Here is a 23,566-nt window from a genome sequence, read left to right as displayed (position 1 = left end):
ATTACTAAAAGTAAAAGCAGTTAACTTCATGATGGCAAATAGCTCTCAGCTTAAAAATGTTTTTATTTCATTTCATTCTTGGAAACATATTTTCCCTGGGAAAGTTATTTTCTTTTGACTATAGTCAATCATTCCACTGTCTTTTGGCTCCCAGGGAAAACAGATGTTAATCCTCTTTTACATCTTTGCTATTCATATTACAGAATTCTTTTGCTTTTGGTATTTTATTACTTCACTGCTATTTGTCTAAGAATGGGCATCTTTTCGTTTATTTACTTTACAATGTTTCTATGGGGCTAGAGAGAGGGCTCAGCAGTTATTCCATTTCATTTCTCAGTACCCACTTCTGAAGGTGTATGAAGGTTTGTAATTCCAGCTCCAGAAGCGTCCAGCACCTCTGGCTTCTACAGGCATAGGCACTCTTGTGCACATACCCCCACACAGATACACACAGACACACACAGAGTGGAGAGAGAGGGAGAGAGAGAGAGAATACCTCCTTGACCACACACTTCAGATTTTTAAATGATATTTTCCCAGTTCCATCATCACTGAAGAATTTGAGAGCTTTCAAGATTTCTTCTTTTGTGTCTTCCTGGGGCATTTTTTGAGCCATCACTGTCAAAAAGTCACCAGAGTTCATTTTTTCTGTCCCTTCCTTATCAATTTCACTGGTCGTTTTCTTGATTTCTTCTTTCTTGGATTTAAAGCCTTGATGTCAATAGTTCCAGTTCCATCAGAATCAACGAGACCAAAAGCTTCTCGATTTCCCCTTTCTATTCTTTAGTAAGTTCAGGCTTAGGACTCATTATTTTTCTCTGGCCACTGGATGTCATGTTACATTTAAGGCCATCTCCAAATAGACTCATCTGACCTGTTATTAAGGCAATGGTGTACACGTGGCCTTGAGGCTGTTCCCACGGCTCCACATGCCTGACCTGCTTCCCATTCCATGTCAGTCATTTGCACTTAGTGTCTTCCTTCCCTTTTCTGGAAGCCCACTTAAATTTTTACTAAAACTTCTTGCTCTGTTCTTCATGTCTCTTTTTTGTTGTTGTTTTTTCAAGACAGGGTTTCTCTGTGTAGTTTTGGTGCCTGTCCTGGATCTTGCTCTGTAGACCATTCTGGCTTTGTTCTTCATGTCTCTTAACCTCTCCCACAATTTCCCTTTTAGTTTCTCTATGCCACAGTATCAGTAATTTTTCTGGCCCCTTATTTAGGGATTCTCTCCTCATTCTGTGTTTAATCTACATATAAGTCTAATAAGATTTCACTCTGAGCTAGGCAGTGGTGGCATATAATTTTAATCCCAGCACTCAGGAGGCAGAGGCAGGCAGATCTCTCAGTTTGAGGCCAGCCTGGTCTACAGAATGAATTCTAGGATAGCTACGCAGAGAAACCTTGTATTGAAAAACAACAACAAACAACAACAAAAAACCCCAAAAGACCAAAAATCAAAACAAACAGATTTCACTCTGGAGTGGGGCATGGTAGCACATGCCTCTAATGCCAGCACTCAGAAGCAGAGGCAGGTGGATCTCTGTGAGTTTGAGGCCAGCTTAGTCTACACAGACAGTTCCAGGACACCCAATGTTAAACAGTCTGCCCCCACCTCAATATTTTATTATGCAAATATTGTTTTTAACTTAAACAAATTTCTTTTTCATCATTTGTTCCAAGTCTTTGGCACTTTCTTCTTCCCTATATATATTTTCAAGTCTGGCTTTAAAAATATTTATTGTATGTGTATGAGTGTTTTCTTTAATGAATGTATATGAACCATATGCATGGAGGCCAGAAGAGGGGTAGATCCCTTGGAATTCGGATTACAGGCAGTTATGTGTTGTCATATGGGTACTGGGAACTGAACCTGAGTTCTCTGAAAGGACAGCAAGTGCTCTTAACAATTGAGCAATCTATTAAGCCCCTGATTTTTCCTTTTTTAACATTAAAGGCCTAACTGTCCCATTATGTACATCTGATAATGCCAGCACCTGTCTTTATCCATCACCTGCTGTTGCTTCTAGTACACTCAAGATATACTCAATCTTTGCTTCATTGGTGTGTTAGTTGACTTGGGATGCCATACTCCTGCCAGGTTTAAACAACAGAAAGTTTATCTTCATAATTCTTGAGGCTGGATGTTTGAGTGACAGTAGGGTTGGTAAGGACTGTCCTGTTTCTGGTCCGAAGAAAACTGACTTCCTGATGTTTTGCCATGGCTTGTTCTTGATGTATGCAGAGACACAGTGAGAGTAAGCTTTTGTCTCTATTTATGGAGTCACTCAGCCGTCCTCTTGGATTATGGCCCCACTCCATGTGTTCATTCTAACTTTAATTACATCCTTAAAGCACCATCCCTGTATCTCTGCCTCTAAGCTGCCTTGCCATAGGCCAAAGCTGCTTTATTTATTAGCCAATGGGAACAACACATATTATTCACAGCATACAGAAAGACATCCCACAGCAGGAATGGACCCTGGGCCTGGAATACAGGGATCGTTCTGGGTTTATCACTTTGTGCCAGAATATCTCTTTGGAAAGCCCAGGGTTAGCTCCTTTATTCTGCTTATACATGTTTGTTCCATGACACTTGCATAAATCCAACATCTGTCTTCTACAAACTGGGGACAGAGCAAGTTTACCAAAGCAGGACAAGAATGGTGTACATAGCCAGTTGCTCTAGGTTTGCTGCTGTGGTGGGACCTGCTGGCTAACAGGGACAAACACATGCTCCTGAAGTTGAAGTCTCTCCCTTTTCTGTGTAGGTGAAACATTGCTTCATCTAGTGCTCAACCATGATGTCTTGCCCCTCATGACTCTGATATCAAGAAAAAAGGGCAGAAGTGTTTAGTGTCCTCCTCTGGGACTGGCAACCAGCATATAATATTCTGCTTAATAATAACAAACACTCCAATTTGGGCATGTTGGCACTCTCCTGTAATCCCAGCACTTGGGAGGTAGGGACAGGAGGATTCTTGAGCTGGCCTTCAGCTTACTGCAATCCCCCAGCTTCAGATCCTAAATATTGAGATTAAAGGAGTGTACCACCATGCCCAGTCACCCCATCACTTTTGACTCTATTATCCTTGAATTATGTAAAGGATTTCCATGATGGCAAAGGAAAGGTGTATTGCTCAGGAGATCTAATGTTTCATTCTTTCAATGCCTACATTCCCCATTTGCTTAAAGCTTGTGTATTAATAGAATAATCTAAGTAATATGAATTTGGGTTGCAAATCTAATCAAGATCAGACAGGAATGACTTCTACCAGTACCACCACCACTTTGTTCAAGGGTAAGGCCTCATAGTCGCCAGGTCCAGACTTGCTTGCACTGTACCTTCTTGTTACTTGTGTAGCCTTTTGGAGTCCTAAATTTATGGGGAAGTTGTTCTTCCTCTACATGGTCACCTGCTGTGGATATCTTTCTGTATGCTGTGAATGTGTGTTACTCTGATTTGGTTAATAAATAAAATGCTGATTGGCCAGTAGCCAGGCAGGAAGTATAGGCAGGACAAGAAGAGAGGAGAATTCTGGGAAGAGGAAGGCTGAGTCAGGAGTCACCAGCCAGACACAGAGGAAGCAAGATGTGAAGGCAGAACTGAGAAAAGGTACCAAGCCACGTGGCTAAACATAAATAAGAATTATGGGTTAGTTTAAATGTAAGAGCTAGTCAGTGGTAGGCCTGAGCTAATGGCTGAGCAGTTTTAATTAATATAAGCCTCTGTGTGTTTACTTGGGTCCAAGCATCTGCAGGACTGGTGGGTGAGAGAGATTTGTCCTGACCATGGGCCAGGTGGGACACAGAAAAACTTCAGCTACAGTCACCTTGAACCCATCAACTTCAATACTGTTACTTATCTTTACTAAAAACAAAATACAACAAAACCTACCTTTAAATTTTTTGGGTTTTTTTTTTTTGTTGTTGTTGTTGTTGTTGTTTGAGATAGGGTTTCTCTGTTTAGTTTTGGTGCCTGTCCTGGATCTCACTCTGTAGACCAGGCTGGCCTGGAACTCATGGAGATCCACCTGCTCACAGGTTATGCATCCCTTCCTTTGAAGGAACAACCCTGTGTGTTTAACATTCCTGATTCCTCTTGTGCTTATCTGTGAACACAAGGGCCTCCGTGTCTCCCATAGGGGGGCAGGCCTGTCGACCAGGGAAATGACATGGGCAGCACAGTCTGAGAAGGTATTACATCACCCTCTGCAGAACCCTAGTGGCTCAGCCTCACCTCACAAACGGTTTCACGGACAGTTCTGCTGGGTTGGGTAGAGTCCGGAGGCGGGAGCAACCTCCCTCTGTCTTTACAGCTGACTGGGAACTGTTCTGAAGCAGTTTGAATTAAGATGTTAGCACGCCAATAACTCCAGGCCAGGATCCTTACCCATTTCCCCAGCTCCTGACGCCTAAGCGGCGGGAGTGAACCTGGGGTGTGGCCCTGCCTCTCACCCAGTCCTAACCAGTCAGGTGCCGCCCCTCCACGGTGACGCAGTCTTGGCGCGGACCCGCCCCCTGATTATTTCCCCGCCCCTTCCTTCTTGTCACCCAATCCCGTCACTGGCCTGTGTCTGCCCCGCCCCACCGCTAAACCCGCTTCTGCTTCAGGCCTGAAGCAGGTTGCTGTCCGTCAACTATCATGGAGACGCTGCTTAAGCAGGAGCTGGGATACAGCTCAGTCAAAGCTACGGGTCACTCGGGAGGCGGGTGCATTAGCCAGGGCCAGAGTTACGATACGGACAGAGGACGAGTGTTTGTGAAAGTGAACTCCAAGGCAGAGGTAGGGCCGCCGGCGCTGGGTTAGGGTCCCGCTCCTTGGCCCGGGGCTGAAATGGGGGCCTGGTTTGGGTCTAGGGTGTGTGCTGAGATCCCGAGCCGGCCGGGATTCTAACTCTGGGTCTAGGTCCTTGGTGGGTAGCTCTAGAGGCCCAGTCTATAGCGATAGGCTCCGTCTGACCGCTGTCCACGCGTGACCGCCATACCCCGGCGGTCTCACTCTGGCCTTGGGCCTCCCTGCCTTTGCCTGCTCTGGCGGCAGTGGCTACACGGGTGCTGCGCGTGGTATTCTGAGATTGCAGTGCCCACTTCTTTGAGAAAAGCCTTATGTTTGGCGAGTTTTGAGAAACGTCAGAGTACCCGCATTTATCTGGAGCTTATTTCAACTCGAAGAGACTAAAGCTCACAAATCAAAGATCTTAAAGTATCAAACAATGCACTCACCCCACCACGTTCTGTTTGTGTGCGAACTTTTCCCAAAATGCCCTATTGTTTCCGTAGGGCGAGCCCCACTGCTTCAGTTGTGTCCCTGGTGGTTGTTATCCCTTTGTCATTGAAAGCTGTTCATTCAGGGCTTCGCTGGAAGAGAGGTGGACGGCTTCCGTAGGACTTGGCAATGTCTTTTTGAATAAGACTGAAGGTGTTTTATCTTCTTGCCAAGCCCTACACCTCATACACACTCAAAGTGCTTTTTTATTTTCTTAGAATTGGTTTCTGTAACCAAGGCTGACCTCCAAACTCAATCTTCTTGTTTCAGCCTCTTGAATGCTGGGGTTACATTAGCCACAAGCCTGTCTTGCATTTGTGTTCAGTTTTCTTTCAAGAAAGGAATCCTGCCTTTCACATGTGTGTCAACCTTTGAAATTATTTTCTTGAGACTTGCCTTCAACCCCCTACCTACAGACATCAGTTCATTGAACTCTGTCAACTGTCCTTGAAGTTACTCTTGCACTAACTTATCCTCAGTGCCAGGACTTAGTGTGACAGTGATGTCCTTCTTCATTTTCTACAGGCTGGCCTCAAACTCGGATTTGCCTTGCAGAGGTCCTGAGTTCAATTCCGATCTGTGAACCTGCATTCTCTCTCTCAGGAAGTGGTTGTGTTTTTTTTTTTTTTTAATTTTGTTTTGTTTTGTTTTTAAAGACACAGTTTCAATCTACATGTAGCCCAGGCTAGTCTGGAACTTACTATGGAATCCTCAGCCTCTCAAGTGGTAGAATTACACGTTAGTCAGCATATACTGTTGCGTTCTTTTTTAAAAAAAAGATTTATTTATTCAGTTTTAAAGATGATATGTGTGTGTGTATATGTTGTGTGGGATGTGAGTGTGGTGCTCATGGAAACCAGAGGCATCAGATCCTCCTGACGCTGGAATTACAGGTGGTTATGACCTACCTGATGTGGGAGTTAGGAACTGGACTCAGGACCTCTACAAGAGCAGTATGCACTTTTAACCACTAAGTCATCTCGCTCCAGCCCCCTGCTGGGTTATTTCCACTTCAAAGTCTATTTTCAATTTTTCAGCCTTTCTTTCTTTGAAAATTTTCTTGCTTGTTCTGGAATATATAGTATGAGCAATGCAGGTATACAGCCCATACGGTAAACATCTGCTGATTCTACATATACCTGTTGTGTTGGAAATCCAACTCTTCCATGCTCTACTTTCTAGGAGTTAAGACTTTTAAGACTACCTGGCTGCTCTTGTATTTGCTTTCTTATGCCTTGCTAGGACCCACCTGGTCTAAGTTTTTTTCCCCACTTGATTGTTCTTATGTGACTCTTGTGAACTTTCCTACGTGATTGGTTTATCTCATTTTTAGATTATTTCCAGATTTTGTTTTGTTTTCACAATGGTCCGACTGAGGCTTAATTTTCCTATAGGTCTGTTCATGAGTAGCTAGCTTTTTCAGACCACATAAGCAGTAAATTACGTCTGTAAAGGAGCTCTGTTTCTTAATGGCTTCACAGTCTCTTTTTAAACCTTTCCTGAATTTTTTTTTCAATGCTGCCTCTTAAAGTAGTCTCTATCACCAGGACCTTTGCCAAAGTTTAGCTTCTTCTTCATATGCTAAAGAAATTTCTGTGAAGGTTCTATCTAGGACATAGTTCTTATCTTCCTTCTCAGAAACTTTGGCCTGTTAGTGAGTAATCGTAACATTTGTAGTGTTTAGAATGGGCTGTGTGTTAGCTGCTAACTCAGTTAATCATAGCCCAAGCCTAAGAAATTTAGTATTCTCTCATTTTATAGGTGAGGAAATTGAAGCAAAGAAAGCTTAAGTAACTTGCCCAAGATCACAGAGGTAGTAAGTATGAGAATAAGTAGAAGAGTTTCCGTGGCAGCACTGTTCAGTAGTGATTACATTTGGTATGTTCACACTGTGAAGTAGTACACATGATGAAGGTATAACAAATACACCAGACCCCAGAACCCATATGACTCTGTGTAAAATGATCAAGCAGCACTCAGGAGGATTGTGAGTTTGAGACCAGCATGGACTACATAGCAAAACCCTGTCTCATAAAACAACAACAACCACCCCAGCAACACAAAAAGAGTGACCAAACTGGCAGAACAGCTCTTTACTAGGAGAAGCCGGGCTAGAGACAGCTGTTCTGGGGGTGGACAGTGGCTGTGGGTGAGAAGTAGAATTCCTCTTGGTATCTGGATTCTTGATCTTGATGGTGGTGATTGGCACATGTGGGAGGCAGAAGCAGGTGGTTCTCAATGAGTTCGAGGCCAGCTGGTCTACATAGCCAGTTCCAGGGCAGCCAAACAAAACCAACCAAACAAAACGCAGTCCCAGCGGAGCAGTGGTGATGCACACCTTTAACCCCAGCACTCGGGAGGCAGAGGCAGGTGACTCTGAGTTTGAGGCCAGCCTGGTCTACAGGGTAAGTTCCAGGACAGGCAGGGCTACACAGAGAAACTGTCTCAAAAAAACAAAAACAAACAAACAAACAATTCAGTCCCAAACTGGGAAATTCAAGCTTGCTTATACCTGTGTTACTTTGGCATTTACAGCCTAATTTTCTGATGAGTACCCTGAAAACACTGTCTGTTTCTGTTGAGTCCTCTGTCTAGCGTAAATGTGGTTTGAATTGTAATGCCAGAAGAAAGCATGTCTAAATAGTCTTTCTTTGGTGACCTTGGTCGTCTCCTCCATTGTTTTACTGACAGGCTAAAAGAATGTTTGAAGGTGAAATGGCAAGTTTAACTGCCATCATGAAGACAGAGACAGTGAAAGTACCTAAGCCTATCAAGGTTCTCGATGCCCCAGGAGGTGGGAGTATGCTGGTGATGGAGCATTTGGATATGCGGTATCTGAGCAGGTCTGTCTTGATGTCATCCTTTCTGGTTAAAAGCAAAGGCTTTATTTTTCCCGTGTGGTTCTTTTTTTTGGAATCTTGTATTTGGGGGCATGACTTCGAGGTGTGGTGTAAAGGACCATGACTGCATAGATGATGGTTCATAGCACTCTCTGTCAACTAAAAGCCAGAGAGAGCACTCTCTCAAAGTGAGATGATCACAGAGACTCATTGCGAAGCCTAGGAAAGGTGGTCAAATAATGAGAACCTCCTGTTTCGATTTTGTCTATTTTTGAAACAGGGTCTCGTGCAGCTGAGTCTTAATCCTCCTTCCTCCTCCTTCCTAGGATTCTTGCTATTGTGCCACCACACCTAGTTCTCCTCTTATTTCAATAGAATTAACTTTAAAAAAAAAAAGATTTATGTATTTTATTTTATGTGTATGGGTATTTTGCCTGCATGCACAGCACAAATATGTGCACCACATGCATGCCTGGTGTGATAGGTCCCTGGAACTGAATCCATCTGGACAATTGTGAGCTGCCACGTGGGTGCTGGGAATTGAACCCTGGTCCTCTAGAGGAACCATCAGTGCTCTTAACCACTGAGTCATCTCTCCAGCCTCCAGTATGATGAACTTCATACTCAATGTTTGACCTGCTTTATGTGCCTTGAGATCTTTCAGATGGATCTGCTATTTGTGTGTCATCTGTTTAGTGTCTGCATTTTGGTTTTAGTCATGCCGCCAAGCTTGGGGCCCAGCTTGCAGATCTACACCTTGAGAACAAGAAGCTTGGAGAGCAGCTCCTGAAGGAGGCTGGCACTGTGGGTAAGGGACTGCGTGAGCCATAAGGGACCCTGTCTGGAGAAGGGCCTTCAGCCAGCATGGGCTCAGGGATGGGGTAATGCTGTAGCCTGTGTTGATGCCAAAGCAAGCATGGTCACCCTAAGGCTGCACATTTGCAGTGTAGTGAACACAGACGCATATGATTGGCACAATGTGTCTTAGACATACTGAAAACAGGAAGTATCACTGGACTTGAAGCTATGTGATGTTACAGTTGCTTTACGTCTAACTCTCCAGAAGGAAGTCTAATCAAAGTTGTTTAGGCTTTCAATATAAAGTGACTTCTTTAAACACATTGTCTTCTCTTCCATGTACATACCATTCTTGAGACTCAGAATGGCAGCCCTAATGCCGCCCATCTAGAACAAAGTATGGTGTTAGCATTGAGAGAATTTCCCAGTATTTTCAGGCTGATAGTTGATAATTCACGTGTACCTCATGTGCTAGACAGAATAGCTGATAGTCAGAAAACAGATAATCCAGAAGCTACTGTGTATAGTTCTGCTGATGGTCCTGGTAGCCTGCCCATCCTGTGATGATATACTGGCAGTACCACCAGCCTGTCTCCTTGTCTTGTGAGGATCTCCTAATAGGCCCTGTTAACTGGCTTTCCTGTTGTTTCCAAGCTGCACAGAATTCATTTGTTGAGATTTTCTTGAGTTTGGGGAGACACATGAGGTTGAGGCCATTCCAAAGTATAATAAGTTTTTGTTTGTTTTTTGAGACAGGGTTTCTCTGTGTAGCTTTGGCTATCTTGGAACTCGATCTGTAGACCAGGCTGGCCTTGAACTGACAGAGGTCTGCTTGTCTCTGCAACCCTAGTACTAAGATTCAAGGTGTGTGCCACCATCACCCAGCAAGTATAATAGTTTTATCTGTCAAAAATGGAACTACATTGGCCACTGAAAAACCTCCTTTCCTGATGTATGTTTGACACTGTTATATATCCCTCCATCCCCATGCATCCTCTGGTACTTGGTTCTGCTTCTGGAATAGCTAGTGTCCTTGGGTATTAAGTGTAGATGTAATCAACCGTCTTATTAAATAAGAAACAGGGCCAATGCAAAGACGAAAGCCAAGAGATCAGAGCTAAGAGCCTTACCCGACTGCTGCAGCTAGCCTCTTCAGCCAAGAGATCTCTCCGAAAGAGACCTACTTCCTGTCTGTTTGTCTTTATATAGACTTTCGTTCTGCCTTCTCATTGGTTGTAAAACCAACCACATGACTGCCTCGTCACTGCCTGTCTATACAGACCTCCAGGTCTTCTATGGTATTGAGATTAAAGGCATGTGTCTCCAATGCTGGCTGTATCCTTGAACACACAGAGATCTACCTAGCTCTGCCTACCAAGTGCTGGGATTAAAGGTGTGCACCACCAACGCCCAGCTTTTGCTATGGCTCTAATAGCTCTGACCCCTGGGCAACTTTATTTATTAACATACAAATAAAATCACATTTCAGTACAAGTAAAATACCACCATATTTCCCCTTTTCTATTTTAATAAAAAGAAAAAAGGTTATAACTAACATAAGAAAAACTATATACAAAAGTATAATAACTATATACAATATATACAAGTAATAAATACCTAAACAATGTCTAGTCCATTTGTATTTGACAAATTTAGAGAAAATAATTCCATTATCTATCCTATTTTGGTAAGTCCAAAATGTACCTAATTTACTTTCTATCCTAACTAGTCTTCAACTATAACTAACTAATCTTCAACTCCCTCAGAGATCCAAGAAGGAAAATAATATAACCTAATAAAAAATAAAAACAGGAAGTACATGCAAGCAATTTCCAAAAAATTTGTGAGTTGACAGAAACAGCCAGCTGCCTGGACATTCACCTGAGGTTTCTCCGCAGTATTGGGGCATCATCTTCAGCCTATAGGCTTTGTGTGTCTGACAGACTCATTTGTGAAGTAGGATGTACACAAGGTCAACAGTTCAACCGCACATTGGGTGAGAGCAGTCCATGTACCAGAAACACCTGAATTGCACTAGTGTCCTGTCATGATTCAGGATTTTAAGTTCTGGAAATTGTTGATTTTTTTTTAATTCAGCTGTCCATCCTTCTTGGCTGTGTATATGTGGCTTCATCTCAGCATCCCGTTCTTCTCCACATCCCTCTATCAAATGCCAGTTTACTATTGAGAGGCGTGAGCTTAGTTACTCTTCAAGAATAACTGTTTCAGCTGCTGTTCCATTGCACATCAGAAGCCATCGGCTCACTGTCTGTTCAGCTGTCTTCAAAGAAAAGGGCACTGTACCTTTTCCGAATTGCGAAGGCCACTTCAGGGATGGTGCCATATTGTCCTGGCCTCAGAAGATGCCTTTTGATAAAGCCATAACCACACTTGTTTTGGCAAGAATCGGTAGTCCTTTGTTTCATGTCCTGTCTGTCCATTTTGTCCTGTTGATTCGAGGATACTTTGTTGTCCAGTGGCTAACTTTTGCCACAATGAAAGTTAACTCCATATGCAGTTTCTTCAATGCCCATATTTTCTCTGAAGTAGATTGGTACTGCCAGGAGCCGACATGTCTCATAGTCATAACAAAAAAGAAAAATTTTCTAAGTTATTAAAACATTTTGAATGCCATATTCTGTAGATCTCTGAAGGGTTTGAAGATGACCTGTCTATCTAAAAATATATCTGTTCAATTTTTAAAAACATACCTAATATGACTACAAGTTCTATTATAATGTCTAACTACTAACTTTCATTTCTTTATATCCTAATAGTTGGTAATAATAACATTCAAGGATCAGAAAATTGTATTACATTGTTAAATGAACGGTATAAATACAGTTAGAAATATACATATAGCATTTTCTAACAATATCAATTTCAATATATATAATTTGTATCCAATATAAAACAATCCAATCCAATGTAAAGTATTTAAAACTAGTAATTGTCTTTTTCTTTTCTTTTCTTTTTTTAAACAAGAACCTTAAATCTAATCTCCTTTGCTTAGCCTTTTTCCTAACCCTTGACAACAACTTGTAACCAACCCCCCTAAACAATGAAAATTATCCCAGACCCAAAACCCATTAAAAAGACCAAAAAACCACCCGCCCCACACCACCTCTTTGGAAATGTGAGCATCATATTCTTAAAAATTGCTTCCTGCTGGGTATGGGCGAAGTTATCTTTATCCTGAAAGAAAAATTTTAGGTTAATTGTCAAATTCTAGGAAAGGTAACTATATCCTTCATTATCCAGTCTGTGTATAATGACAAAGTTCAGGGTTTATCTCAAGTCCTTATTCAAGTAGTCTTTGAAACTAGATCATCTCAGGTAGCCATCTCAAAATTGCTCTGAGCACTTTGTAGCACTTTGTAGATGATGTTTGTCAGCTTAATGATATTATTATTGTCCACGTGGAATTGTTGTTATTGTGGGGCCCCATCTTCTTCCTGGAGACTTCAGTTGATATTAGGCCTGGCCGTGACTTCCTGCAGAAAACTGATAAGAGACTCGAACACAAAGACATATATATGCAGCTAATTGAAGCCTTTTTTCTTTCTAGAATTAGTTAGTACTCTATATGACCATTCATATCTTAACAAAGTTTAAAATGTATCTCTCTCTCTCTCTCTCTCTCTATATATATATATATATATATATATATTAATCTTGTAAATTTTGATATAAAATTCATACTTTAAGAAAAGTTTAAAGAATCAGAATAGAATCAAAGAGTTGAGATTAGTAATAGAATAGTCCCTTAATTAATTTGGTTTTTCTCCTGTCCCATAGCAGAAGATGGCTCTTTTCTTCTGGCATGATACAGGGAGTTTGCATTTTCCTTTTAACAACATGCTTGAGTTTAAAGAAGGAGAGAGCCATTCTCCAACTCCGAAGTCAGCTTTAAATTTTAATTGAACTGGGACTATTAGAAGACCAATAGTGTTAAATTTTTAGAGAAGAGCAGAAACAAACATTTAGGAAAACTTATAAAATTTTATAGATGATATACCAATAGGCCATTTTACTCTGTTTCCTGGGATAGATGATTTGTCCTTTTTCCTCACTTGTCTCATTTGTCCAATGTTCTTCAGATTCCTTAGCCTTCATTCTCCTAAAAGACAAAAACAAAAACCTTTCCCCAAGACTAATTTTGGGGATGTTCCTTTTTGGCAAGTTATTATCTGATTAAATGAAAAGGCATGTGTTACTGATATAAGTTAGTTTAAATTGGATGTTCATGCTGGTTTATGAACTATCACCTCCTCTAATTAAGAGGTCTCTCTTGTTCAAATCGAACCTTTATCAATTTTGATGGTACCCACAGCTTATCTTCTCCTGTAGAAACAAAAGCAAAACCTTGTCCCCAGCATAACACATATCCTGGTTTCCATTCTGAGGTCAGCACATCCTTAAAGTATATAGGCTGATTTAATTCTGTAGTTTTTTCTATTATCCAATGTCTTTCTGCAGCTGTTGTTCCTTTCTCATTGGCATTGAGAAAATTCAAAGTTAATAGAGCATTATGCAGTCTATTCCTGGGGTTTTTTGTTACCCCTTTCTGTTTATTTAGCATATCCTTTAGAGTTCTGTTTGCTCTTTCTATAACTGCTTGACCTGTAATATGCTTTATATTGTAATAAGCAAAAAACTATTTCATTTTAACAGAGACATATGATGGAGCATTGTCAGTTTTGATTTGTGCAGGTATACCCATGATGGCCATAACTTCTAGCAAATGAGTGATTACAGAATCAGCTTTTTCAGAACTCAAAGCAGTTGCCCATTGAAATCCTGAATAAGTATCAATGGTATGGTGTACATATTTCAAGTTTCCAAATTCTGCAAAGTGAAACATGTCCATCTGCCAGATTTCATTCCTCTGAGTACCCTTTGGGTTACATCCTGCTGGTAATGGCATTTGATTGTAGAAGGAACAAGTAGGACATTTCTTTACTATTTCTTTGGCTTGTTGCCAGGTTATGGAAAAATCCTTTTTTAAACCTTTATTATTGACATGATGTTTTTTTTATGAAATTCTGAGGCCTCCAGCACATTTCCTATCAATAATTTATCAATCTCATCATTGCCTTGTGCTAGAGGGCCTGGCCAACCAGTATGGGATCGAATGTGAGTTATATATAAAGGATGACTCCTTTTCCTGATTTATGTTGTAATTGAATAAATAGTGAAGTTAATTCTAAAGCATCAGAGATAAATTCTGCAGTCTCAATATGTAATACTACTCTTTCAGCATACTGAGAGTCAGTTACTATGTTGAGAGGTTCTGAAAAAATCCATTAATACCAACAGAATAGCATACAATTCTGATTTTTGAACTGAATTATAAGGACTTTGAACCACTTTACTTAAATTTTCTGATTTGTAACCTGCCTTTCCTTGTTTGTTGGCATCTGTATAAAATGTATGAACTCCAGATATGGGTTTTTCCCGTACAATTCGAGGCAAGATCCAATCAGCTCTCTTTATAAGATCAATTCTATCGCTTTTGGGATATTTGCTGTTAATTTCTCCCAAAAAATTTTTTACGTATCACTTCCAATGGCTGTTGTACAAAATATTGACACAGAGTTGGGCTATTCAACATTCCCTGTGGGAGGACCCTCCATTGAAATCTTTTAACTGGTTGAGAACTATAAGTAGGCACTGTGAAAACAAATCTTTCTCTGTCTTTTTCTTGTAAGGGTATTGAAATGAAACAGTCTTTTAAATCAATAACTATGAGAGGCCATCCTTTTGGTAACAGAGTAGGCAAAGGAATTCCAGATTGTAGAGAGCCCATTGGTTGAATTACTTTGTTAATTGCTCTAAGGTCTGTTACCATTTGTCGCGTCTGCGCAACACCAGGCTCTTCTCCAAGCAGTTTATTCAGGAACCTTGAACAATCTTCTGACCCTGGGGAAAGCCAGCCCACGCCCTTTATAGCCACTGGGCAACCAACCCCGTAGTGCCACGTGGACAATGCCGATAGGGTCAGACATACGCAAGCAAGCCAGATTCCACGCCCAAGCCAAATAAGGAGTTGTTTATCCCAGAGAACACCTGCCATCGGGAAGGCGGAAGCCGGCGACATCTTTGAGGCACGGCCATGCACAGCTTTCTACAACCATTCTCCACTTACCAGATTTCTTTTTAATAGCAAATACAGGAGAATTCCAAGGGCTGGTTGATTCTTCAATATGCTGAGCATTTAACTCTTCTTCTACCAGCTCTTCTAAAGCCTGGAGTTTCTCCGTTGTTAAAGGCCATTGCTGAACCCATACAGGCTTGTCTGTTAACCATTTTAAAGGTAGAGCTGTTGGTGTCTTTGGGAGATCATCAGTTGTTGTGCCCTGTTCTTGTATAATATGGATGGCTGGTGACCACTCAGAATAATGCCTTCTAATATTTCTCTCAGAAACATGTGCTAGTTTATGATTTGTTTCTGAGATTGGAGGGATGTTAATCTGAGTATTCCATTGTTGCAACAAGTCTCGACCCCACAGGTTCATAGCTATGTTAGCCATATATGGTTTTAATTTTCCTCTCTGTCCTTCTGGACCTATACATTCAAGCCATCTTGCACTCTGTTTCACTCAAGATAATGTCCCAATTCCTAAGAGGGCAGGTTGGATGCCAAAATTCTGGTGCAATTATGGCAATGTCCGCACCTGTGTCTACCAGACCAGACAACAAAACACCATTTATTTTTATTGTTAATTTTGGTCTTTGTTCATTAATAGAAGTTTGCCAAAAAATTTTCTTTATGTTTTTTCCTGAATTTTCTATTCTCTCTGTTTCATCATCCTGACCAGCATGATTTATTCCAATAGGCATTTGGTTATGTAATTGCTCTGAGTAGGGGTTTCCTCTACAACTGCAGGAAAGGTTTGAACTGGATTTACTGTGGGGGCCTGCCTGAGGCCCCTCTGGGAGTTTCCCGAAGCCCGAGGCAAAGGGTTACCTTGTCTGTCCCTTGTTGATCTACATTCGTTGGTCCAGTGTTTTCCCTTACCACACCTTCTGCATACTCCAGAAGGAAGGGGCATTCTGTTACCAGTGTTCCTTGAAGAAACATTGTTTCTAGAAATGACCTGTCTACAGTCCCTTTTCAAATGTCCTTGCTTTCCACATCCAAAACATCTAACATTGCTCAAACCTTTTGAAATTGCTTCTCCTACCCACATATCATCATGGTCATGAGCCTCAACATTAACCGTGTCTCTAATCCAATCTTCCAAGGGTGCAGATCTTGCCTTTAATGGCCTGATTATTCTCTTGCACACTGCATTTGCGTTCTCAAAAGCCAAAGATTCGATTATTATCTGACTGGCTTCTGAATTCAGAACCATTCTCTTTACTGCTGAAGTCAGTCTTTGTAAGAAATCTGTGAAAGATTCTTTTGGGTCCTGTATAACCTTTGTAAATGACTCAGTTTTTTTTCCTGGTTCCTCAACTCTGTCCCATGCATTCAAGGCTGCCATTCAACATAGAATTAGGGTTTGGACATCATATAAACATTGTGTTTGTACTGAAGCATATTGGCCTTCTCCAATAAGCTGATCCTGGCAGACTTGTGTTCCTTTATCCCTCCATTGTTTTTCTATATTTTTAGCCTCATTCTTGAACCACAATTTCCACTGCAGATTTTGTCCAGGTTCTAGAACAGCCTGTGCAAGCTCCCGCCAGTCCTGTGGTAGAATCCTATTATAAGTTGACCAGGTGTTTAACATTTGCTTTACATATGGGGAATGCATGCCATAAGATGCTATTGCCTCCTTAAATCTTCATAAGTCTAACATTTCAATTGGAATCCAAGTAGTTTTCTATTCTCTTCACCAGGTAGCTGCTCTACGGCTACAGGATAAATTAAGGGTGATTGTGTGAAAACAGGCTTTCTTTCTATAACCTTATGATCCAATTTTGAAACAACTTCACTGTTAATTTCTTTTGTCTGAATTTGAATTTCTCTATAATTCATTTTTACAGGTTTAACAGGTTTTTCTAAAACTGTTATCCTGGCACTTAAATTAACTATCTTTTTGAATAGTAAAATGAGGATATGAAAAGTAATAAACTGCATAATTCGATCAATATTAATCTTCTCATATAGTTGTTCCATTGTCAGACTGCCTAAAATTTCAAACAAAGCCCAATTTTCTTCCAATGTACACATAAAACCCTTTTTTTTTAATGTGGAAAAAATTCTCTTTTAAATAGTTTCCTTTAAAATATTTGATATCTTATTTGACTTACCAAGTCTGCGTAGAACAGTAGAAATCCGAGGGAATTTCAAAACAGCCACCTAGTGTCTGAGGTGTGGAGAGAGAGAGAGAGAGAAAGAGAGAGAGAGAGAGAGAGAGAGAGAGAGAGAGAGAGAGAGAGAGAGAGGAGAGCGAGCGAGAAAGCGTAGCCACAAGTTCTGGCTATCCAGCCACGTGTTCCCGCTTGAGTCGAGTCAAGGCTTGGCTCTGGCTTCCTTAAGCTCCGACCACGTGCGTTGGCTTTACAGGCAGGGGCCCTGTTCGGCAGGGCAGGCCTGAGTTGTTTGTAGCACCAGCTTTAAGCAAGTAGCTCCAACTGCGTGCAACAGCTTAGGGCTACAGTCAGTCCGGCCTGAGGCCAAGCCGACCTGGGCCCGAGCTGGGCCCGAGCTAGGGCCACTCAGGCTGGAAACTGGACCTGCCACCAAGCCAAGCCAAGCGGTTTTTAATGGATTCTTGTCACGTTATTAAAATCACTTTTCAGTACAAATAAAATAACCACCATAATTAAGTCTGCTAAAGCAGATGCTGTTCTGAGTGATCTGAGGGGTCTTGCTTATCTCTAGGTGCAAGCATGAGGCAGTAAGGGCATATTGACTGCAAAGCAACAACTCTAAGCTCCCAGAGTGGGCCGAGGGTCTCTTGGAACAAGGGGACAAGCTAGTCACCTTTCTTTGTTTCCTTTTGTATAAAAGGAAAAGGAAGTGGACAGGAAGAACGGCTCTTTGTGGACCAGTTTGGGTTTGATGTAGTGACATGCTGTGGATACCTCCCCCAGGTGAGTGGCATAGAACTTACTTCCATTTCATAGTCAGACTGGCTATTCAAATACAGTGGGGAAATTACTCTATTCCTTTTCTGTGAGATTTTGTAAGTATTTGCACCCTTTTTTCCCTGATAATTTTTAAGAAGTTGACATGAAGTAAATTCAAATGTTACATTAAGATGGAAAATGAGACAGAAGGAACAGCAAGTTAGGATGTTTAATTTCAATGAGGGGTTAAAAATTAGAAAATTTGTAACTTTTATTTTATTTTGCTTATTTTTATTATTTATTTATTTGTTTGTTTGTTTTTGGAACTTACTATGTAGACCAGATGGCCTTGAATTCATAGACATCTGCCTGTTTCTGCCTCCCAATTCTTGGAATTAAAGGTACATGCCACTATGTCCAATTTATTTTTTAAATATTTTTTAATTTATATATATATGCATGTGTATGTGTGGGTACCTGCTGAGGCTTGAAGGAATTAGATCTTCTAGCGCTATAGTCACAGGTGGTTGTGAGTAGCTTGACATGGTGCTGGGACCTGAACTCTGGACCTCTACAAGAGCAGCAAGCACTCTTAACTGCTGAGATCTCAGCAGTTAGGTATTATAAGTAATGTGGAGATGATTTAAGTGTAAGGCAGGAAGTGTGGGGGTTCTATTTAAGAACTTGAACATCTGAGGACTTTACTGTGAATAGAGGTCTTGGGTCTACTCCTCTGTGGATACCAAAGTATTAAACTCTCAAAGACAGCACATTGACAGGGCATCATATCTTTCATGTTTATGGTTTTAAGTCCGTTCCCCTGGGAGTTTTTGCCTAGGAAGTGCTGCCTGATGTCCAGCAGATATAAAGTAGATAGGATGACAGTTGTGAGGGTCAGTTTTCATTGTCAACTTGTCACAACCTAGAATGACCTGGAGTCACAATGAGGAATTATCTGAATTGGGTTGGCCTTTGGGCAAGCCTGTGACAGATTTTCTTAGTTAGATTACTTGATGTAGAAAGACCCACCCTGAATTTGGGCAGCACCATTCCCTGACTCTGGATGTGAATAGCTGTTTTTAGTTCCTGCCTGCCTTGACCTTACTGAAATGATGGAACATAATTTGGAATTGTAAGATAAAAAACAAACAAATAAAAATTACCCCTAGGTTGGTTTTATCAGGGTATTTTATCACAGTAACAAAAAGCAAACTAGGGAAGCTTTTTCCCAGAAGGAGTGAATGCAGAATCTGGAAACTTCTAGATGTTTTATGGTGGGCACAGGGGCCATAGATTTAGAAATGTGTAGGAGGTTGTATGTAAACCTGCTTTGTATGGAGTTTTCAGGTCCTACATGTTTAGGGTATATGTCTGCTGGCATTGGTCTTTCCTCTCTTACCTGTAACTCATGATGCATGTGTGTTCACGTGCAGATATGTGCATATGCCTATATGTGTGCCTATGTGTATAGGGTATATGCTTGTGTGTATGTATGGTGTTTTTTCTTCCTGTGTCGTGTCCTGCTCTGAGCTGATTTACTCTCACGTAACTTACTTCCCTTCTGGGTGGTAAGCACCTGTGCTTGGACATTCTTCCTTGGCAGTTCTTTTGAAAGAGGCTCCAAATGACTTTTCTCATCTCTCCCAGGACAAGGTAAAATGTGGCCAGGTGAGTGTTGGAAGATGGTCAGAAACAAGCCATGAGATCCAGAGGGTCAGCTAGCTCTGGCCTTTGTTCCATAGTTGTTATAATTAAATGGTTTTAGTTAATCTTCAGGCTTGGGAGGCTGCAACTGGTCACCTGGCATACCCTGCTTACCATTCCCCCGGGACACTGGACCTACCGTCTCAGCCTGTGTTGAGGCTTCATGTTGCCTGGTCCTCTCTCACCTCTTTTGCCTCCTGTGGCTGCTACCTCTCTTCATGCTTCCTGCAGCCCATTCTACTTTGGGATGACTGGGCACTCAAGTCTCCTTCAGTCCTGGAGTTTTCTGATAAAGTTTGTGTACTGGCTGGTTTTGTGTATCAACTTGACACACACTAGAGTCATCAGAGGAAGGAGCCTCAGTTGAGGAAATGCCTCCATGAGATCCAGCTGTAAGGCCTTTTCTCATTTAATGATCAATGCCCATTGTGGGTGGTGCCATTCCTGGGCTGTTGGTCCTGGGTTCTATAAGAAGGTGAGCTAAGCAAGCCAGTAAGCAGCTCCCCTCCATGCCCTCTGCATCAACTCCTGCCTCTGGGATCCTGTCCTATTTGAGTTCTTGTCCTGACTTCTTTCAGTGATGAACCGCAATGCTGAAGTGTAAGCCTAATAAACCCTTTCCTCCCCAACTTGTTTTTTGGTCATGGTGTTTCATCACAGCAATAGAAACCCTGACTAAGACAGTCTGCTTTCTCCTTTACTGTCTCCTGTGCAGGTAAATGACTGGCAGAAGGATTGGGTCACATTCTATGCCAGGCAGCGCATTCAGCCCCAGATGGACATGGTGGAGAAGAGGTCTGGAGACCGGGAAGCTCTTGAGCTGTGGTCTGCTCTGCAGGTGAGCAAGGGACTCTGCTGTATGCCCAGTGCCAACCATATGCCCCACTGAGCCCTGATACAGGGGAGGCACCAAAGCAGGGGTAGCATCTGAGTCTGCTTCTTACCACAGTGTCCCATCTGCTCTCTCTCAGTCGGGCACATCTGAGTACCTGCTCAGATATGTGGAACAGCACTTAGGAAAACATTTATACCTTCATATTCGTTGACCACTTTGTTTAAGGTTCCATCTTTCTCCTTGCAGTTGAAGATTCCTGACCTGTTCCATAATCTGGAAATTGTGCCCTCCTTACTTCACGGAGACCTCTGGGGAGGGAATGTAGCAGAAGATTCCTCTGGGCCCATCATTTTCGATCCAGCTTCCTTCTACGGCCACTCAGAATATGAGCTGGCAATAGCCGGCATGTTTGGGGGCTTCAGTAGCTCCTTTTACTCTGCCTACCACAGTAAAATCCCTAAAACCCCAGGATTTGAGAAGCGCTTGCAGCTGTATCAGCTCTTTCACTATCTGAACCACTGGAATCATTTTGGATCTGGGTACAGAGGATCCTCTCTAAACATAATGAGGAATCTCAGCAAATGAACTGGCCAGAGGGCAGAGTCTCTTATGAGTGTGATGGATCTTCTAATAAGATGACTCCATGTCTAGATCAAGTCTTACCATCAAAGCATCACTGTGAACTGAAGGAAGTGCCTCAGAGTCAGGTGGTCAGATTCCAACTATTTGGTCAAGGAGCTCATGATTTGCTACAGTCCTTTCCCTCACGAATTCTTCCCATTTACTCCATGGCTGGATTTGCTTAAGATCCTTTGATGTTTTGTTTCTCAGCTTTGTAAAGTATGGGTTATTTCAGAGGAAAGATTATACAATTCTGAAGTTGTGTACGCTGTAAAACTGGCTAGATTAGGCCTCCCTGGTGATATGAACAGAGACTTATGAAGTTTAGGTATAGTGAGCCACACTCCACTGCAAAGGTAAAGAACTGTGAGTGACTGTGTTGGTGTGGTGGCTGGTGTCCACTGTGCCCTTCTCCCATCGCTTCCTTCTTGTCTATTATCATTTCTGCGCTGTTCACAATGATGCTTTGTGATGGTTTGATCTAGACGTGAAGTCATCTTGTTAGAAGATTTGAGTAATGACCAACTCTAAAATCAATGATATTCCCTTTGCTTGTATAGTGCTTCTGAACCCTGCTACAAGCTGAGCAGGTCTGGAGATTGGTTTGGGGACTGATCAAGCTACCAACCTTAGGGTAACTTGGCTCAGTTTAGGAGCCTGGAAACATTCCTGTTATGCCAGCTTTGTGCTGTTTTCTTTTCTTTTTCTTGTTCTTGTTTTTTTTTTTTTTTTTTTTTTGGTTTTCAAGACAGGGTTTCTCTGTGTAGCCCTGGCTGTCCTGGAACTCACTCTGTAGACCAGGCTGGCCTCAAACTTAGAGATCCTCCTGCCTCTACCTCCCAAGTGCTGGGATTAAAGGTGTGCATCACCACTACCACCACTACCACCACCCCCCTCACCACCACCACCACCACCCTCACCACCACCACCACCACCACCACCCTGCTTTGTGCTGTTTTCTAAAGTTGTCATTTCCTTGCAACATATGAGCATCTGTGTTAATTTTTTTTTCTGTTTTCAACATTGTAGAAATAGAAAATTTCATGAATGACATTGATGTTGATAAATCTTTTTGCCTAAAAATTTGAATAAAATTGCAGTTGTTTCAGTGATGCCTGAGACTTATTTCCACATTTATGTACTCATTTATCTTAGCTGTTTGCCAGAAAATATTGTAATGCTATATTGTGACAATAAATAGGTACAGCTATTGTTTCTTCCTGTTTTGAAAGGGGACTGTATTAGTTATTTTTCTGTTGGTGTGATATAATGGTGACAGACTTGGTGACTCGAGCTGGAGCTGAGAGCTCACATCTCAAACTGTAAGCACAAAACACAGACAGTAAACCTAGAATGACCTGCAGCTTTGAAACCTCAAATCCCACCCACAGTGACTTACTTCCTCTAGCCGGGCCACACCTCCAAGCCTGCCCAAATAGCACTACCAACTAGGGACCGTGTATTTGAACATCTGAGCTAAGGAGGACATTTTCATTCAAACCACCATAGGGTCTCATGTAGCCTAGGTTAGCCTTGAATTCCTGCTTCTCCTCAGCCCTCTCCTTACCTCCTCTCCAGTTTGCTTTTTGTTTTTGTTTACAATATTGTCTTTCACACCTGTAAAATTGACCCTATTAGTATTTGAAGAGACTTAGTATCCCAACTGTCTTGCCTCTGAATTGTTAGTGGCTCTTATTAACCCTCCCTATCCAGTTGTGTCCTGTTCTCACAGGTTCTTTCTGTGTGCTTCTCATTGTAATTATAGTCTGTCATGACTTGTGTGAAGGAAAGTTCAAGGGGCCATGAGAGGACAGGCTTTCCTTTTGAGATAACCTGGAAGTCTGTCCAGAGATTGATGACAGATTCGCCTGAAATACATCCCTGGGATTTTTAGACACTGGTTACACAGAATAGACTAGAAACCTCCATAGGAAGGACAGATCCTATGAAGAATCAAAATGCCTCAAACCTCCCAACAAGGAGCTGGCAAGCAATGGAGCCTTCTTAGTCTGAAAGAGAATGGTCTGACCAACCTGAAATTCCATACACAGTCAGTGTGTCAGCCAATAACCAAGAACTTTCTGATTGTACTGTTCTCAATGCTTTATGTCAAGGTGCAGTGGTAGGACGGGCCTCAAATGGAGACACCAGTTACATTTCCTACAGATGGCTGTTCTAGCTGTTCTTTTGTAGTGACCTTTCCACACTGTCAAGTCCATTTACTTGGTATGGCCTTGAAGGATCATAACCAGTAGTGTGGGGAGCAGAGGAGGCCTGTGTGAGTTTGTGTTTCTTACATGAGCCTGCAAGATCAACACCAAAGCCCCAGACCTATGAAAATCTGGCAAAGTCTTTCCTCCAGGTGAAGCTCAGAGAAACGACAAGGCTTTCCTATGTTCTGAGTGTGAATGTTGATAGTCCATGCAGAAAATGTCCGCCATAGCTCTTTCCTCTCAGATATATACAGCCTGAAGACTG

The 23,566-nt window shown here is 41.8% G+C and overlaps 1 protein-coding gene across 1 annotated transcript; it reads left to right on the top strand.

Moving 5' to 3' along the window:
- Positions 1-4,591: 4,591 nt before the first annotated feature.
- Fn3krp (fructosamine 3 kinase related protein) lies at positions 4,592-22,200 on the top strand. Its single transcript, XM_052756757.1, has 6 exons — positions 4,592-4,783; positions 7,958-8,109; positions 8,823-8,914; positions 17,870-17,952; positions 20,348-20,470; positions 20,714-22,200. Exons 1-6 carry the CDS (start codon positions 4,643-4,645, stop codon positions 21,050-21,052), a joined length of 930 nt encoding a protein of 309 aa, XP_052612717.1. The 5' UTR covers positions 4,592-4,642; the 3' UTR covers positions 21,053-22,200.
- The last annotated feature ends 1,366 nt before the right edge of the window (positions 22,201-23,566 follow it).

The sequence above is a fragment of the Peromyscus californicus genome, unplaced genomic scaffold (genome assembly GCF_007827085.1).
Source record: "Peromyscus californicus insignis strain IS unplaced genomic scaffold, ASM782708v3 Scaffold_3__1_contigs__length_106647218, whole genome shotgun sequence".
Taxonomy (NCBI): domain Eukaryota; kingdom Metazoa; phylum Chordata; class Mammalia; order Rodentia; family Cricetidae; genus Peromyscus; species Peromyscus californicus.
The sequence above is the reverse complement of the archived record's forward strand: the minus strand, read 5'-3'. Positions and strand labels throughout refer to the sequence as shown.

Excerpts from the sequence above, each read along its gene's own strand:
- Fn3krp (XM_052756757.1), top strand. The coding sequence starts at position 4,643 with ATGGAGACGCTGCTTAAGCAGGAGCTGGGATACAGCTCAGTCAAAGCT. Across the intron at positions 8,110-8,822 it reads GATATGCGGTATCTGAGCAG|TCATGCCGCCAAGCTTGGGG; the intron begins GTCTGTCTTGAT and ends TTTTGGTTTTAG. Across the intron at positions 20,471-20,713 it reads AGCTGTGGTCTGCTCTGCAG|TTGAAGATTCCTGACCTGTT; the intron begins GTGAGCAAGGGA and ends TTCTCCTTGCAG.